The following is a 17,563-nucleotide window of genomic DNA, read 5'->3' on the forward strand; positions in this document are numbered from 1 at the left end:
ATTAAAAAAATACAAAAGTACATGTGGTACTTATATTAAATTTTAAAAAATGGATAAAATTATAAATTTGTCATTATAACATTAGTATATTATAATTTATAAAAGGTTTAGTTATTTTGTTAGTCTCTATCGTTTTGCGAAATTTTTAATTTAGGTCCTTATACTTTTTTTTTAATCGAGTTCTTGTACCAATTTATTTTTTTAATTGGATCCACTACACTTTTTTTTCTTTTTATTTAAATCCCTGCACAATTTTCTTAATTAAGTCCCTATATAAGCCAATTACTGCCAAGAGGGATCTAATTGAAAAAAAAGTTGGTGCAGGGACCCAATTAAAAGAAAAAAAGTATAGAAACATAATTAAAAATTTTGCGAAACGATAGAGACCAACAAAATAATTAAACTTTTATAAAAAGTATTAATGTAAGTTTATTTAGATATGTTTTTTTTTCCTCCAAATAAAAAAAATTTTCTATTTTTTTTATTTTTCTCCTCATTTAAATAACACAAAAAAAAATTAACACTTTTTTTTTTTCTCATTTTTCATCTTGCATCCAAAGTTAAGTATCCAATGTTGTACTAATGAGTATTCGTAGAGGCAGCCATGGTGTTTTTTTTTGACCGTTTGTTAATTCTGATTTCTGAGGCCAAACAAATAACAACAAGAAAACATAACTCTGTGGCCCCCACACCATGTACCATTCCCAATGTACCCTTTTAACGGCTACTTCTAAGTTCTAAGTTCATCGCAATATCTCATCACCCAAACCCACCGCTATATAAATAACCTCAGCACATTGCTAAAACCAGTTAGTTGTGTACCATTTATATCACATCAATAATCAGTAAAAATCCTCAGCATATTTTGTTGTTGTTTTGAAACAATGGCTGGTTGTTTGAGAGCTTCCTCAGCTACTTGTATTTTGGTCCTTTCTGTTGTGTTTGGAATATCTTATGCTGCTAAGGATATCTTGGTTGGAGGCAAGGTTGATGCATGGAAGGTTCCATCTTCACCCTCTGATTCCCTCAATAAATGGGCTGAGAGAGCTAGGTTTCAAGTCGGAGACCGTCTTGGTAATTCTCCTCTTCTTTTTTATTTCAAAATCTAAGTTTCTTTACAAGATTATTTGTGACCAATTATAGAAATTGGTGTATTATAAAATTTGATGATGAAAAAGTATGGTAAAGTTGAGAATGAGTAATCCATAAGTTTTTTCTTTATTCAGTGTGGAAATATGATGGTGGGAAAGACTCAGTGTTGGAAGTGAACAAAGAGGATTATGGGAATTGCAACACATCAAATCCAATTAAGAAGTTCAATGGCGGCAACACTAAGGTGGAGCTGGACCACCCTGGACCATTCTACTTCATAAGTGGAGCAAAGGGTAGCTGTGAGCAAGGTGAGAAGCTTCATGTGGTGGTCATGACTCCAAGGGGTGCACCTGCACCTTCACGGGCACATCCACATGCACCTTCTCCTGCTCCTTCACCTTCTTCAGGATTTGAAGAAGATCATACACCTGCCCCTGCTGTTGCTCCTTCAAGTGGTGGTGCCAACGCTTTGGAGTCCGGCATTCTTATGACTCTTATTGGGGTTTTTGCCATGTGGGTTTTCTAATGTGAATCAATGAATGGTTGAATTATATCCAATACAGTAGTTTAATTGAAAATCTGTCACATTGATGTGATATTATTAGATTATTAGTTCTGTAGGGAAGGAATTGAAAGATTTAATTTTTTATTATTATTATTATTATTATCATGTTTGCCTTTTCAAATATCTTATAACCATATATTGATTTTTACTAAATATTGCATATATTGCATATTGACGACCATTCTTCTATTCGAATAAGTAACTTCAAACTTGAAATCAAATAACTTGGTTGATGTAGAAGCCAAAGCCATTTTGGTTCTACTCCTAAACATGACAACATTTTAGTTGGAACTCAACAACTGTCTTAACAAAATCAAAAGTTAACATTACAAAATGTATTTTTTTTTGGTGACTATTACAAAATGTATTTGACACCATCAAGATCCATTGATGAATAAACAATTACGAAAAAAATAAAAATAACAAAATTCCAAAGGCCAACAAAAGCAACAAGCATTTCAAATAAACACTACCATAATAATTCAAAATTATTAAGCCTTACAAGTTGAAAGGGCAAACCTTAAAATAACTTCTGGAAAAGTTACTAGAAAAGAACATGAACATAATAAACATGGATATTCTAGGAAGATAACCAGTGAGATCAAAACTATACAAGCAGCTGATGGACGCAAATGGTCGCCAACTGCGAAACATGCCATCCACCCCCCCCCCCTCCTATCAGTTGAAATAATCTCAAGCACTGCTAAGAAAATCATCCAAAAAGTATGGGAAAGCAGCAAGGATGACACGGAATTCTCTCTCTTGAAGGCAGCTCCATTTTATTCAGTTATACTGCAAAACGAAATCAAAGTGTATAAAGCATATGGAAAAATTCAAAGATGAAATAAGAATTTAATTTTCTCTCATAAATATTCAATTACAGTAAGCCAGTCGCAAAACTATAGGTGGGTTTGGTAAAGTTTAGTAGAGAAGTGTTTAAGTGTCTGCAGTTTTTAAAAACAAACACTTCACTTTGTGGTTGACAAATCAAAATGATCATGTATTTGTGCTTTTAGCTTTTGAAAACTCCTATAAAGATACTTTACAAAACTAACTGGTGTTTTTTAAAATTAAAAAGATAATATAACCTTATATATTAACAAGTGTTTAGAATTATTTTTTTGTTATTATATTTATATTTATGTCTATAAAGTCATTCTAAACTTTACAAAACAAATTTTACCAAAACACAATTGTTGTAGTTTGTATTATTTTTAAAGGCTCTTTTATTCGATTTAGCACATATAACTGCTACAAAAGCCATTACTTTTGAAAAACACAAGGTTTTACCAAACCACCCTAAGTGAAATTTTTTGAGAACATAAGAATTTAACATCACAAATAAATGAATAATTGCACATTGTCTAATCAAACCTTAACACCAAGCATACACTAAACTTTCAAAGATAATAAGTTATAAATATGATAAAGTATACCGACCTCCCTTGAATTTTAGGTGAAATTACACATAGCACCCCATGAATTATATGTTGACAATGACAACCCCAGATCTGGTGAGAGGTCAGTGTCCATTTTAGAAAAATATAAAGTTACCAGATGTCAGATAAACTTAAATCTTAGAAGAGTTCTGTAAATACTTTTAGAAATAAAGAGGTATGTGTGTCATGTCCCTTAAAATTAGAGGCTCAGAGGAGGTTAATGTAATTTTACCAATCACACCAAATCAACAAAGCTTAAACATTTATACAAGTTATAAAGTTAGCAAGGCTAGAGTTGTCTATTGCGGGCTAGAGCAATTCTTAATTGGATATAACTAGAAACTTCTCCAGAATCCGCATACTTCAGTTCTAAGTCGAGATTCTTCAATTTGAGCATAAGATGAATCTTAGTTCTGGAAATGAGTAAGTCAACTGGATTGACTTGGAATCAAAGAAAGCAGTTATAAATCCTTAACTTTTTTCAGTTATAAATTCAAATATTTTGTTTGTCACAGTTATGGTTATATCAGATTCAGTATATGAACAAATGAAGTTTTGAAACTCTTACCCAGATTCTGAAAAATAAGGGTGGCACAACTGCACAAGCAGCTCAAAATGATCATCACTCGTCATCATCTGAAATGTCAATTACTATTGGTTCCTCAGTTTTTCCATTGTTATGACCAAAAACCTCAAGTGGTTCTTTCTTCACGTGCACCTCAGCATCAACTTGAATAGGGTGTTCTTCAGAAAATGGATGCTTTCTCTTCTGACCAGCCTGCTCCTGATAGTTGCTCATCGTTGGTACCTCCTCAATGCTCATGTTAGCCATTTCTTTTCTTTGTACTGCATAAAATAACCGTTTCTATTCAAAAAGAAATACATCCAACCATTTGAGTAATACTCCATTCAGTTCTAGTAATTGTAAGCTTGTGTCATCAAACCCCAACTTAAGCAAATTCACTTTGAAGTATTCAATATTTTACTTTGTATTCAATTTGCCCCAAATTAAATAATTAATCCCAGTGGGGTTAATTTTCTAAAAAAAGTAGCGATAAAATAACTCATTTTTGTGTATTCACTTGAAACTCAACATGTTATCATCATAGCATAAAATGTGGCTCCCACTACTCACTTCAGATTCATTACCTCACCACATCGGATCATAGGATGGACTGTGATGAGTGTGATCCCCATTTTAACTGGCCATCACACTGTATCATCCTATGATGATGAAGTGATGAGTTCCAAGTACATAAAAAATGCATGGCACAAATATGTCTCTTCTCTATAGTTGGGGACTATTATCCTAGAGGCTTACACTTTCATGCATTAAAGTTCAGAGTTATATAACTTACAATTACTTACCTGAAGTGAGGTCACTTAAGGAGTGGTCAACAGAAGCCTGCTCATCCAAGAAAGAAGAAGGCAGTGGTAGAGCTTCGGAAACAAAAAACCAAATCGACTAATATTAATTCTAAGATCAGATAACTGAAACTTGAACTCAAGAAAGAATTAAAATTGTGCAGTACCTTGACCTACATCCCCAAAGGGTTCCAGTTTGCGTTGGTAAACTTTTAACCTGTCCTGTGAGAGTCGGAGACAAAAGCAACAACATTAACGATTAACTAACATACTTTGGCCGTGGAAACCTACAAGGAAGTGTTAAGCGAGAAATGGAACTTACAAGTTCAGATTTGAGGGGATGATAATCTGGATTAGTCCCTTTGCATCTCAACTTCACTACACAGAAACAAAACAACAAAAAGCCCTAAGCATGTGTGTGAATTGGGAATTTGGAAGAAGAAATGAAGAAAAAGACGAAAGTACATGAGAAAAGGGTGGAAGTGATGTTGGCAAGGGTTAAGAGAGAGTGAGCGCGTTGAAGAGGAGGCATTTTAGAGAGGATGAAAGGGTTTGAGAGAGACAGAATATTCGGCAACTCTGCTTCCAGATTCTCCAGGCTGGCTACCGTGCGCCTCAGTGCTTCGCTCATCTCTTTCGGTACGCCCTCACCCACACTTTCGCTTCCCCTCGCCATTTTCTGTGTCTCTCTTTCGGTTTTAGTCTCAGGGGAAGTAGAAATGTTGGTGACTCATAAGGAGAGAAGCACAACATTCAAGGGGAACATGCTTTTTCACTATTCGATTAGTGAAAATTCAGTTAACCTGATAATTGAGAGTCTATTAGATAAATAATTTAATTAAATTTATTAAATTATTTAATAATTTTTAATTTTTAATTTTATCTAAAATTAATCGTACTTAAATTTTTATTCTATTTTATAGTTTCGTTCATCTAACAAATGACAGTAAACTATATATTTTTTTTCAAAATAAATAATTAAATAAGTCTTAAGAAAAAAAAGATTTTTTTTTTATTTATGATAGAATTCAAATTTATCGATTGTATTTAATTATTCTAGCGTTCACTTTTCATATACTCCAAATAACAATATTAAAATTACTAATTTAAAAAAGATGACAAATTTAAATTTTAATATATTTATTGTGCATTTATTTAAATAAAAAATTTTAAAAATTTTGCAGATAATAATATTAATATATGATCTAAAATATACTTTAGTTAAATATAAAAGGGTAAAAAACGTAAATAAGTCAAGAGAGCTCAGAAATTACGCAAATCCGCCAAACTGAAAATTGCTTCACAAATGAGTCAAAGTACTTCTCTATGCAATTCGAACCAACTTAATTCGATTTGCACTTGTATATAGTTCGAACCGAATCAGCTCGAATTATTTAGTGAAATTAAGAGTAATTCGAACTAATTTGGTTCGAACTAAGAACATACATAATTCGAACTAGATGAGTTCGAAAAAAAAATTAAATTTATTTATTTATTAAATTTAAATTTAAAACTACAATAATGAATTTTTTCAAATTTTAAAAATAAAAATTGAAAATTTGTACTTTTTTCTGTAATTCATCTTTATTAGTGCTGGAAAACAAACAACAACAAAATAAAATATAAAATTAAGATATGAAATTGTCTAACAAAAATATTTGATAATCTCACTCAATAAAATTATAAAATTCGAAGAAGAACAAAAGAAAATATATTTAATTAAACCAAAATCTAAACAATATTTTATCAAGTGAATTATTTATTAAAATAGAAAAGAAATCTTAGGTTATATTTAGAAGGGAGACTGAGATTAAGAGATTAAAATTTAATTAAATTTTAAAATTATGTTTAGTGTAAGATGTACATGACTTAATTATGTCTCATTATTTTATGAAAAAGTATAGGCAGACAATAAAAATACTAAACAATGTGAACAATAGATATATTGGATGTTCATTTCAGTAGGTGTGCGGATGGTTATTCTAATATTAAGATTTAGATGGATAATTTGAAAGTGTAATGTATTTTAATTTAATTAATAATTATTCATGTTGTTGAAGAAAATTATTGGTTACCTAACAATCATAACCCTTATTTTATTTAGTTCAAAATAAATAAAATGATCAAGTTATTCCTGCATATTAAAAGAAAAAACAAAAATGAAACGCTCACCCAATCCTCCAAACAACCATTTCCCCTTCCTCCTTTCTCAATCCCCATTGTCTCCCGTCAGTTCAACCCATTTCTCCGGCGTCACTCTCTTGCTTGGCGTCGAGTTCGCCGTCGACGAGGAAGCTTTGCCACCGCTTCTCCAGTGCTTCGCACACGGTTCTCTCTCTCCCTCTGTCTCTCTTTCACTTTCGATCTCTGTCTCTCTCTTTCTCTCTCTCTCTCTCACTTTCTTCTGTTGGTTGCAGGGGATACTAAATAAGAGCAAATTGGTTGCTATTGATGCTGGAAACAGGGGCTACCCTCCGAATAAGGTATGTAAGTTGATGATTACGATGTTTTTGACACCAAATTTCTGATGATTTGGTGATGACACTGATCTGAGGTAGTTAACATCGTTGTTAAGTTTGCATAAGGTCACAAGTTGAAAAGTTGTTTTCCACAGTGAGTGCTTTTGAGTTTGTGGTGTTTGAAATTTAAGGGGAGAAAATGAAGGTTAGATGGTGAATTGGTGATTGAGTTTTGGAGCACATAACCTAGTCATGTGTTTGCTGTTTTTCATTGTTTTTCAAGAACCAAAATTGCTTGCAATTCTTTTACTCTGCCAGATATTTGCAATTATGTCACTGAGAGCTAAAAAAAAGATAATTTTGTTTCATTACAATTTTGTTAGCTGAACTTGAATTTAATCAACTCAATTTAACTATTATGCCTTTGCATTCTTCTACTTGTGTTCTATTTAACTATGATGCTTTTGATTCTCTTTTGCTGATATCCTACAATCAAACTTCAAGCTATTTTGGATTAGAATTGAAGTTCTCTAATTTGTATAAAGCATGTCTGCAGCATTCAATTTATTTGATATTACCTTTCATTAAAATTAAATGATGATATAGAATTTCACTTACAATGACAATGTATATTTCTTCTTCAAGTCGAGGGCTTGTCAAGAGTATGCTGCGGAAAAATCCAGAGCTTAGGCCAGCGTATGTTTACTTGCTTGACTTCTTAACTGTTACTTTCCATCTTTTAAACTGTGTATTAACTGGTGAAAAGTTGAAAATCAAAATCTACCCTTGCTGTTTGAATTTGCTACTAGTTTATTGATAGGTTCAATTTATTTCCTCTCTTTTGCTGAACAGATCTGCTACATATACTATCATCTACTCCGAGACATCCAAGCCTCATTGAGCACACCAGTGAGAAAGCCAAAGAAGCTAAAGATATACAAGTGAGAAAGCTAGTGGATATATAGCTTATGCATCACAGAAACTCTTGGAAGCAAAAGGAACTACATATTAAGTTATAGTGTTGTGTTTTACATTGTAATAGGAGCATTTGTTTGTATTTGTGAACATGTTATAAAAGCAAGTATATGAATGAATTAGATTGGCTGGTTTGTTGACATTGAATTCTTGAAATTATATTGGCTGTTTTGGAAAATAATTCTCTTCTTTACCTAGTTACAAACAAAGCGAATGCAAAATCTGATTCAACAAGGTTTTCAAAACAACTAAAACTGTATATGGTCATAATTTCATATAAACCATTAATATAGATGGGAATAACAATTTGCTAATAACATAAATGGTAGGAAACTATGAATTTGGCATATTGAAACATAGCATGAGTAAAATTTTTATGACAACTTGCTTGATTACTACATTCTTGATTAATATTCTTCCGTTTTCCCTTAGTTGAAGAACTTCTATAACGGTAAAAATCAACTGGCTCAAAGATAAATACTAGTAGTAGCAAATAGCAACACCGAATCTCAATCTTTTTCTTGTAAATAACCTAACTCTTTCATAAATCACATTTATAATTAAAGCTAGTATCACAATAAGTGAAGTTAGCTATAACATTGTAGTGTCCAATCATAAATCATATTCACATCTAACCACATATCCATCAGAACTCCTCTCCCCATTACTAGAAACAAAACCCAATTTTCATAAATAAATGACTTAACTCACCATGTTAATGTCTCTTAGCTGCAATTTCAGAGCCTCTGAACATTCATGGTGGTTTTTGAACAAACAAGCTACTAGTAATATTGTGTCATACGTTTTTTAAAATAGCATCAAACAAATTAAGATATAAAATTTTATATTTTTTTTAGTTATTAATTCTTATTAACGCTGAAAAGTAGACAACAACTTAAGATATGAAATTGCGTGAGAAGAACATTTAATAATCTCATTAAGTAAAACTATTAAAATTTGAAGAAGAACAGAAAAAAATGTATTCGACTAAACCAAATTCTAAACAAAAACTTAATAACAAGTGAATTGTTTACTAAAATAGAAAAAAGAAACTTAAAAAAACAATAGAGTCTAAATCACTTTTGGTTCCTAATTAAAATGGAAACTGTCTTAATCAACACGAGTTATCGACCTTGGCATTAGCTTCTTCGCTTGCAGACTTGACAAATTTCTTCCAAAAAGAATGGTTCTGCCACACAACAGACATCTCTTCGATGGGAACTCCCTTAGTCTCGGGAAGAAACTTATGAATAAAACCGCTCATGACCAAAACAAAGAAAGCAAAGAAGATGAAGAGGCCAAATTTCATGTGGCAGAGCATGGAGGTGAATACTTGAGCAATTGCAAATGTGAAAATCATATTGACGGACACATTAATACTCTGAGCTGCAGATCTGACTTCAAGGGGAAATATCTCGCTAGGAACCAACCATCCAAGAGGACCCCATGACCATGCAAATCCCATGACATAGATGCATATAAATCCCACCACAAGGAACGCATACCATTTTGGCAAGATTCCGGGGTTTCCATCCACTCCAAATTTACTTGCTATCGCGGCGGTTATCACAATCTGACAGATAAACATCTGAGCACCGCCTTCGAGAAAGAGCTTGCGCCTTCCAACTTTGTCAACGGTAAAAATTGAAACAAAGGTAGCAAGCGCATTAAAGCCACCGGTGATCATGGAAGACATAAGAGAAGCGTTGCTGCCAAAACCAATGGTTCTGAACAAAACAGGAGCATAGAAAGTAATGACGTTCATGCCAGTGAGTTGCTGGAAGAAAGGAATGGCTATAGCCATCACAAGCTGAGGCCTATAATGCCTCTTCAACAGAGTGGCCCATGGGTGTTTCACTGCCATGGACGATTCACTCGCCTCAACAAGGTCCTTGAACTCTTCGTCCACGTCACTGGTTCCTCTAATCTTGATCAGCTCTTGCTTGGCTTTCTCATCTTTGCCACGCTCGATCAAGGAGCTCGGCGAGTCGGGGAGAAAGATTGCGCCGATGATGATCATGACGGCGGGGACAGCCGCGAAACCCAAGCTGTAGCGCCAGCCTTCACCGTTCTCCATCTTGGCGAAGAAATAGTTGAGGACGTTGGCCACAAAGATTCCAATGGTGATGGCCAATTGGAACATCATGTTAAGGGCTCCTCTGTATTTGTAAGGAGCAACCTCCGACACATAGATTGGAACAGACTGATTGGCACATCCAATTCCGAAGCCAAGCAACATGCGACCAACAATGAGCATCCACACTTTCTGAGCAAAGGCATTGAAACCGGCACCCACGAGGAACAGAATACCGCCGGACAACATGGTAAGACGCCTTCCAAAGATTCGAGTGATGGAAGACGCAAAAAGTGATGCCACCAGAGCAGCCAAATACAGGGAGGATGTAAAGAGTGTCAAAACCTGGCTGTCAAACCTGCAATACTGATTGTCAGATGGCTTCATGTTCATCTCCTTTGCATACACGTCTGGGAAAAATTTCTTCAGAAAAGGATCCATCGATGTAACTCCACCTGAGATGCCAAGATCATATCCAAAAATTAGTCCTCCAAATGCAGCAACCATGCACGTCACAAAAACCCGGAAAGTGAGTTTTCCCGGATATTGCTTCCCATTGCCGGATCCCTTTCCAATGACTCCACCCGCCATTGTTATATTTGATCGGTTAATGGAATTGCTAACAAGGGAGAAGAGAAAAATAATTACTGATGATGAGGGAGAGATATGACTAAGAGAAGAGAAGAGAAAAGAAACGACTAGTGTTTGGTTTGGAGTTGAGTTGAGATCAGCCGAGAGAACAAACACTACATATTTATAGATGGATTCATGACTTTTCTGCCGAATTATTATCTTTTTTTTTATCTTTTATTATATTATCTATCTTCTATCTTTTGTTTAAAATGATACTAATTATATATCCTCATTGATTTGAGATCAGACGACAGAAAGAACGCAAAGACTACTATATCTATACATCTTTTGACACTATTTTAAATATTAAATCAATAAGCAGTTTAAATAAATCTATTTTTAAACATTTTAAAATAATATTTAAATGAAATTTATCCATATCTATATATAGATAGATGGTATTAAATTAAATTTAAACTGCAAAGACTACCTACTTATATATCTTTTGAAATCGTTTTAAATCTAAATCAATAGACAGTTTAAAATAAATCTTATCTTTAAGTATTTTAAAATAAAATTTATCTATATCTATATCTATATATAGATAGATAATATTAAATTAAATTTAAATAAAACAACAAAACAAAAGTCAAGTTATCTAATAATAAATCAAAATTTAATTTTAAAAATAAGATAAAAGATTGTTAAATGTGCTTTATCTTCTAAAAAATTTTGGAACACTATTATATATAGATGAAGCACAAATTATGGTGTAACAGACTGTTATACGGAATTTTTTTTATCTTTTTTAATCTTTTATTATATTTAATTTTTATTGTTAGATGAGATGAGATGAAATGAGATAATATTATTATAATTTTATTATATGTATCTATCTTTTGTTTAAGATAAAAAAAATTTTTTTGTCTTAATTTAAATAATGTTAACTCTCTAAAAAAAGATGGAATATATATACATGATAAGATTAAGATAGAGATTGATCAAATTTTAGATAAAAATTAAAAGATATAAATTAAAAGACATCAAGGTATAATCAATATAAAGATAATGTATAAATATGGGACATATGTTAAAATTTTAAATAACACAGAAACTAATAAAAAATCTGACAGAACAACTTAATTAATTATCACTATTTTTTATTGTATTTAAATTAAAAATAACTTAATTTAAAAATAATAAATTATCTACGAGTGAAGCTAAGTTTTCTTTTTTCATGAAATCAAATATTTGTGAAAATAAATTAAATAATAGTTTAATTTAATACACTGAATATTCTATTTTATCTTTAAATACATGCATTTAAATAATTTTGTATCAATAACAAAATATAAAAAAATTTGTATCAATAAAAAAACATAAAAAAAAAGAACATGTTTAGATAAAGAAAAGGAAGACAAAATATAAAAAAAAAAAAAGAAGTAAAAGAATAAAATATATTGGAAAAAATTTTGGTGTCATACTTGAGAAATTTCAATGATATTTTAAAGAAATTTCGGTGCTATTTTTGTTTTTTGTAATTTTTAATTAGTTCACTATTAAAAAATTTTAATGTCAAAATTCATAAATTTTTTGTGTCAGACTTAAAAAACGGTGTTATTTTTCGAATAAAATTTAACATAATTCAAAAAGTTTTCTTTTCTTTCCTCTCATCTTTATGGTCATCTTTTTTTTTTTAATCTTCTCTTTCTTATTTTTTTTTTATAATTTTTTTGTTTTTCTAACTTAATAAAAATAAAAATAAGAAAATCAAACAAAAATAATAATAAAAAATACTGCAACAATGATATTTTTCTTTCTCAAAGTTTGTAATCGAGTTGAGATTAGAGAAAGATTGCAAAGACTGATATTTTATATGATGACTTTTCTATCAAATTATTATCTTTTCTTTTATCTTTTATTATATTATCTATCTTTTGTTTAGGATGCTTTTTTAACCTTATTTAAACATTTTATTAAATAAAAAAATATATTAGTAATTAACATATTATATAGGCATATTTCGAAAAAAAATCATTAAAAAAGAGACTAATTAATCTCATAAAATTAAATATAAAAAATTAGTAAAGATATTTTTTTATTAGGGGCCGCGTGATTCTTTGAAAACATTATTAGGGACAGAATGGACATTCACCCCACAAATATATAATAATTAATTTAATAATTTATTTTTAATATACATATAATATTTTTATAAATAATAAAAATTAATTATCATATATATGTATATTTGTATATATTGCAAATGTAATATAACCTCCAAAATAATTATTTTCACAACATAATAATCATTTTTATTTTGTAATTGAGTAATCAAACTTTGCCATAATGAAATATTCAATTTTTTATGAATGTAAAATTATTCACCAATAAATTTTGTACTTTATTCGTATCCGGCTATAAATATGAATTTAGTTTAATTATATTATTTATAAAATTTAATTACAATGAGAATCAAATATATTGATTATGAAATGTATTTATAAATATGAGATCATTCTATATTTTGATACAAGTGACATATGTTCATAGTATGCTTGAAAATCTTTATATTATGTACAAAATTATTTATGCAAAAGGCAAAAGCAAAAGTTAAGCGAATATCTTTAAGTCCTGATTCAAATAAAAAATTAACACAAAATTTAGATAATTTTGTCAATAATATTATTACATTTTGTAGATAATTTTTTTAAAACATTGAATTTTATTTTGTATGAATAAATTTGTTGGTACATTAATTAGTTTTAGATTATTTTAATACTTTAATTTTAATAAAAAAGTTGAGTTCATATAAAATTAAAATTTCAATATTCAAATAGGAAATAATACACGAAATCAATAAAATATTGAAAAATAAATTAAAATCATATCAATAGAATGACTTTCTTTCCAACATAAAATTTGCAAGTTTCTTATTAAACGTAAAAGTTGGTTCTCTTCTTATACATATCAATTGTGTAACCTTGGTATATAATTTACTATTTGCCTTAATTTACTATTTGCCTTAATCTTGTCGTTGTCTGAGATCTGAAACTCACCCATAAGCACTTTTTTTTTTTCAATATATGTTTTGTTTAATAAATGAACTTATAAAATATCATTGAAAAACTAATTTTGAGATGAGTTTAGTTTAATTTCAATAAAACTTAGCTAATTTTTTAATGTCTATTCGGTTGTCCGTTACCAAAGACAAAACCATTTTAAAATCAAACATCAAGAATAATCCATCAGATTATCTTAATTCTTGAATGGACAAATTTTACATTCTAAAAATAAATTCTTAAAATATAGATTTTTTTAAATAGGTCGATTTTTTCAATCTATAACAAAAAAAAATGAGCTGCCAATTTCAATAGTTTTATTTAGAACAATTTTTTAAAAGTTTAATAAAAAATTAAAGCAAAAATAATACAATAATTAACTGAATACCTTAACTAAATAAATATTGAATAAATTGGTTAAACATGCACAAATTATCTTAAATTTATAAAAATAGAAATTAGCATCCCTACTAAAAAATTATTTTATGCTCTACTATTTTCACTTTTCTCCTTTTCCACCATTTTCTCTGCCACTCTTTCCTCTGTGATGACCCTTCCTCCACTATTGCCACCTAATGCCTTATTCTTATCGGATTTTATTTGCATAGCTTCTATCAATAAAAAAATATGATCTAACACACTTTCTGAAATCTAAATTTTGTGCTTTTTTGCCGAATTTTTATTCATGGATTCATACAAAGACTATGATATTTTATTCATGGATTCATACAAAGACTATGATATTTTATACATGGATTCACGCAAGGACATATTATGACTTTTCTGCTGAACTTTTATATTTTTCTTATCTTTTATTCTATTTAATTTTTATTGTTAGATGAGATGAGTGAGATGATATTATTATAACTTTATTATATCTATCCATCTTTTATAATTTTATCTTAATGTGAACAATTTAAACTCTCCAAAAAAAATAAAATATATAGGTAAATAAGATTAAAGTAGAAATAATCAAGTTTTAGATAAAAAATAAACAATATAGATTAAAGGATATCAAGATGTAATCAATATAAAAGATAATGTATAAATATGGAATATATAAATTTAAGTTTTTGTATAACAAGAAAGCTAATAAAAAAATATGATAGAACGACTTAAACCAACTATCACTACTTTTAATAATATTTAAATTGAAAATGATTTAACTTAAAAATAATAATATATTTAGGAGTAAGGTTAAGTTTTCTTTTTTATGAAATCAAATATTTGTAAAAGTATATTAAAAAATAGATTAATTTGATACTTTGAATATTATATTTTATTTTTAAATTTATGCATTTAAATATTTTTGATATATTTTATTTTTTACGATTCGATATTTTCATAAAAAATTTGTTAGATTTTTTTATTTATATAAAATAAAGAGAGCCCAATATTACCAGATTTTTCTAAACTAATTTTAAAAATGCGGAACCTCTCTTCCTATTAATATATAAATCGTTACAAAAGTGTGTGTATTAAGTAATATATTAAACGCTACATCTTAAGACAATTTATGCATAAAAATCTTTAAAAAAGTCACATAAATTGTCACAAGGTATTGAGCTTTCCAAAATGAACGTAAATCCTTTCAGCTTGTGACGATTTACGCTTTTTTCCCTTAACCCACAGCACCTTGGGATTACGTTCAAACCTAAACCACAGCACCTTGTGATGATTTACGTGTTGGAAGCTAACCCTCAAGACACGGTGAGAATTTACGTGCGAATACATAAATCTCAAGACCCTAAGACGATTTATGAAGACAATGAGCCTATAAATAAACGAATATGGTGTACAACGAGCCAGACATGAATTGAGAGTTTCGAGAGAGATGGCGGATGGTGTGTTTTTGCTAGTTCATCACCGAGAAAAAATTGATGAAAACATAAGTGATGATGTTACGTTCTCTAGTAAAAAGCAGATTGGTGTGTTTGTAAATCTGTCAATGATTTTGATAGATTTAAAAAATAGTATATTACAGAAGTTAGGAAAGTACAGCAAAAAACGTGTAAAGCAAGTATTTTTCAGATTTCTATCTCACTCAGGCAAGGTTATGTTATGTTTGAAAAATATGAGATTCTAGGTAATGAGGACATGCGAGTTATATTTCACAGTCAAGCTAGATTTTCAGATTTGGACGCTATGGAATTGTTTGCGAAAATGGTTGATGTAGAGAGTAGCTCTGGTAGATCTGCTCTAAATTCGCCAACTGGCGTGATAGAACGGAGTTCTAGGGTCATTCCAACTGGTCATGAGGTTACTGCCCATGTTTCGTCTCCATCATTTGTAGCAGATTTTCCCGTTCATGCAGATAATGCAGATGACTTGGGTGATGTCCGTACCTTCGAAGAGCTTGCAGCTGTAATGAGAGCAACACCTGTATAGGATGGTGCACCAGCATTCATGGAAGTCAGAGATAGAGATCCACTTGCCGAGGCTATAAGCAATGATGGGTCGGATTTGGAACCACCCATTATTGGTGATGATACCGACGGCAAAGAAGACACAATACGTGTCAGGAGATCGCAAGCTCAGTTAAGCTCTCAGACACAACAGTACCCTCCACACTTCTCTAATTTAGAACTTGAGGAAATGAATAAATCTGCATTTTCAGATAAATAGCTCCCTGCTATTCACGGAAACAAGCTTGGTACGCTTGGCACAGACGAGTTTCAAATCAGCCAGCAGTCCCAAAGCAAAGAGGAAGTTGTATTGACGGTAAAGAATTATAATATTCGTCGGGATGTTGAGTATAAAGTGTTTGAGTCCGATCAATTGAAGTATCATGAAAAGTTTGTGTAGTTTGGGAATGGATGTAATTGGCTAATACATGTGACTATGCGACAGAAGAAAGGCTACTGAAAAGTTAGAAAGTACAATGGGCCGCACACATGTCTTACAACAGAGATATCCATCGATCGCAGACAGTTCAATTATCATGTATTTTGTGCGTCAATTCTATCATTGGTCATGGCGGATGCATCAATCTACGTGAAAGTGTTGCAGAATGCGGTCTCATCAAAATTTGGTTTCAAGCCCAGTTACAGGAAGCTGTGGATGGCTAAGTAGAAGACGATTGCACATATATATGTGGGAATTGAGAGGAGTCTTACAACCTGATTCCGAGGTGGATCATTGGAGTTCAGATATATATGTTTGGCACTATAGCAGCATTGCGTACTTTACCTGTTAGGGCTAGTAATACAGTCGATGGAACAAGGATGTTTTTTCATCGATTGTTTTGGAAGTTTCCTCCGTGTGTTGAGGCCTTCAAGTATTGCAAGCCACTGATATCTATCGATGGTACTCATTTATATGGCAAGTATGGAGGTACTTTACTAATGGCGATTGCACAAGATGGAAACTCAAACATTCTCCCAGTTGTATTTGGTTAGTCGAGTGCGAGAAGACGGATTCGTGGAAGTTTTTCCCGGGTCACCTTCGTCAGCACGTGACTCCTTAGCTTGGCATTATAATTATCTCTGACTGCCACAACGTAATCAAGGCTGCCTTGGTTGTCGAAGATAGTGGGTGGCTCCCGCTGACCGCACATTGTGCATTATGTGCAAGACACATAGCTGCTAATTTTGTGCTAAACTTCAAGTCTAAGGATGCACAAAAGATTCTTGTGAATGCAACATATGCGAAGGCTGAATAGAAGCATCAATATTACATGGATATCCTGAAGCAGGAAGACTCAGCAATGCTTGATTGGTGCAACAGGATCATATTAGAGTTGTGGACCCAATATCAGGATGACGGCCGCTGATACGGTCATATGACAACAAATATTTCTAAGTGTATTAATGCCATCCTAAAGGGTACACGCAACCTATCAGTGGGTTCACTTGTTAAGTCAACATATGAGCGTTTGGCTGAGCTCTTTGTTAAGAAAGGAAAGGAAGCAGAGTTGCAGCTCGGGGCTAGGCAAGAATTATGTCAGACACTTGTGAAGG

General features: G+C 31.2%; 4 protein-coding genes and 1 long non-coding RNA gene across 7 annotated transcripts; 3 read left to right on the forward strand and 2 right to left on the reverse strand.

Annotated features, from left to right (window-relative positions):
- Positions 1-761: 761 nt before the first annotated feature.
- LOC107605427 (early nodulin-like protein 13) lies at positions 762-1,756 on the forward strand. The gene is made up of 2 exons (XM_016307307.3): positions 762-1,074; positions 1,227-1,756. The coding sequence occupies exons 1-2, from the start codon at positions 885-887 to the stop codon at positions 1,616-1,618; spliced, it is 582 nt and encodes a 193-aa protein (XP_016162793.1). The 5' UTR covers positions 762-884; the 3' UTR covers positions 1,619-1,756.
- A 334-nt stretch (positions 1,757-2,090) lies between these two features.
- On the reverse strand, positions 2,091-5,281 carry LOC107605426 (uncharacterized). 2 transcript variants are annotated; one of them, XM_088492093.1, is made up of 7 exons: positions 4,927-5,236; positions 4,784-4,839; positions 4,629-4,683; positions 4,465-4,536; positions 3,665-3,942; positions 3,098-3,168; positions 2,345-2,449 (listed from the first exon to the last, which is right to left on the reverse strand). In XM_088492093.1, the coding sequence occupies exons 1-5, from the start codon at positions 5,135-5,137 to the stop codon at positions 3,719-3,721; spliced, it is 618 nt and encodes a 205-aa protein (XP_088348219.1). In that variant the 5' UTR covers positions 5,138-5,236; the 3' UTR covers positions 2,345-2,449; positions 3,098-3,168; positions 3,665-3,718. The 2 variants fall into 2 exon arrangements, with proteins under 2 accessions (XP_016162790.1, XP_088348219.1); XM_016307304.3 differs by lacking the exon at positions 3,098-3,168 and having other exon boundaries at positions 2,091-2,449; positions 4,927-5,281.
- A 1,326-nt stretch (positions 5,282-6,607) lies between these two features.
- LOC107605428 (uncharacterized) lies at positions 6,608-8,042 on the forward strand. The gene is made up of 4 exons (XR_015886099.1): positions 6,608-6,789; positions 6,879-6,944; positions 7,566-7,616; positions 7,773-8,042. It is a non-coding gene; the product is annotated as an uncharacterized LOC107605428 (long non-coding RNA).
- A 967-nt stretch (positions 8,043-9,009) lies between these two features.
- Positions 9,010-16,522, reverse strand: LOC107632839 (sugar carrier protein C-like). 2 transcript variants are annotated; one of them, XM_088491417.1, is made up of 2 exons: positions 16,508-16,522; positions 9,010-10,518 (listed from the first exon to the last, which is right to left on the reverse strand). In XM_088491417.1, exons 1-2 carry the CDS (start codon positions 16,520-16,522, stop codon positions 9,010-9,012), a joined length of 1,524 nt encoding a protein of 507 aa, XP_088347543.1. The 2 variants fall into 2 exon arrangements, with proteins under 2 accessions (XP_088347543.1, XP_016191970.2); XM_016336484.3 differs by lacking the exon at positions 16,508-16,522 and having other exon boundaries at positions 9,010-10,560.
- A 55-nt stretch (positions 16,523-16,577) lies between these two features.
- Positions 16,578-17,265, forward strand: LOC148563092 (uncharacterized). The gene is made up of 3 exons (XM_088491164.1): positions 16,578-16,619; positions 16,754-16,990; positions 17,113-17,265. Exons 1-3 carry the CDS (start codon positions 16,578-16,580, stop codon positions 17,263-17,265), a joined length of 432 nt encoding a protein of 143 aa, XP_088347290.1.
- The last annotated feature ends 298 nt before the right edge of the window (positions 17,266-17,563 follow it).

Source organism: Arachis ipaensis, chromosome B6 (genome assembly GCF_059453495.1).
Source record: "Arachis ipaensis isolate K30076 ecotype BB chromosome B6, ASM5945349v1, whole genome shotgun sequence".
Lineage (NCBI taxonomy): Eukaryota > Viridiplantae > Streptophyta > Magnoliopsida > Fabales > Fabaceae > Arachis > Arachis ipaensis.

Coding starts and splice junctions, on each gene's coding strand:
- LOC107632839 (XM_016336484.3), bottom strand. CDS start 10,560: ATGGCGGGTGGAGTCATTGGAAAGGGATCCGGCAATGGGAAGCAATAT.
- LOC107605426 (XM_016307304.3), bottom strand. CDS start 5,137: ATGGCGAGGGGAAGCGAAAGTGTGGGTGAGGGCGTACCGAAAGAGATG. Junction 4,840..4,926: donor CACTTCCACCCTTTTCTCAT/GTACTTTCGTCT, acceptor GTTTCTGTGTAG/TGAAGTTGAGATGCAAAGGG. Junction 3,943..4,464: donor CTTAAGTGACCTCACTTCAG/GTAAGTAATTGT, acceptor TATTTTATGCAG/TACAAAGAAAAGAAATGGCT.
- LOC148563092 (XM_088491164.1), top strand. CDS start 16,578: ATGGCGGATGCATCAATCTACGTGAAAGTGTTGCAGAATGCG. Junction 16,620..16,753: donor TGAAAGTGTTGCAGAATGCG/GTCTCATCAAAA, acceptor ATTGGAGTTCAG/ATATATATGTTTGGCACTAT. Junction 16,991..17,112: donor ACTCAAACATTCTCCCAGTT/GTATTTGGTTAG, acceptor AACGTAATCAAG/GCTGCCTTGGTTGTCGAAGA.
- LOC107605427 (XM_016307307.3), top strand. CDS start 885: ATGGCTGGTTGTTTGAGAGCTTCCTCAGCTACTTGTATTTTGGTCCTT. Junction 1,075..1,226: donor TCAAGTCGGAGACCGTCTTG/GTAATTCTCCTC, acceptor TTCTTTATTCAG/TGTGGAAATATGATGGTGGG.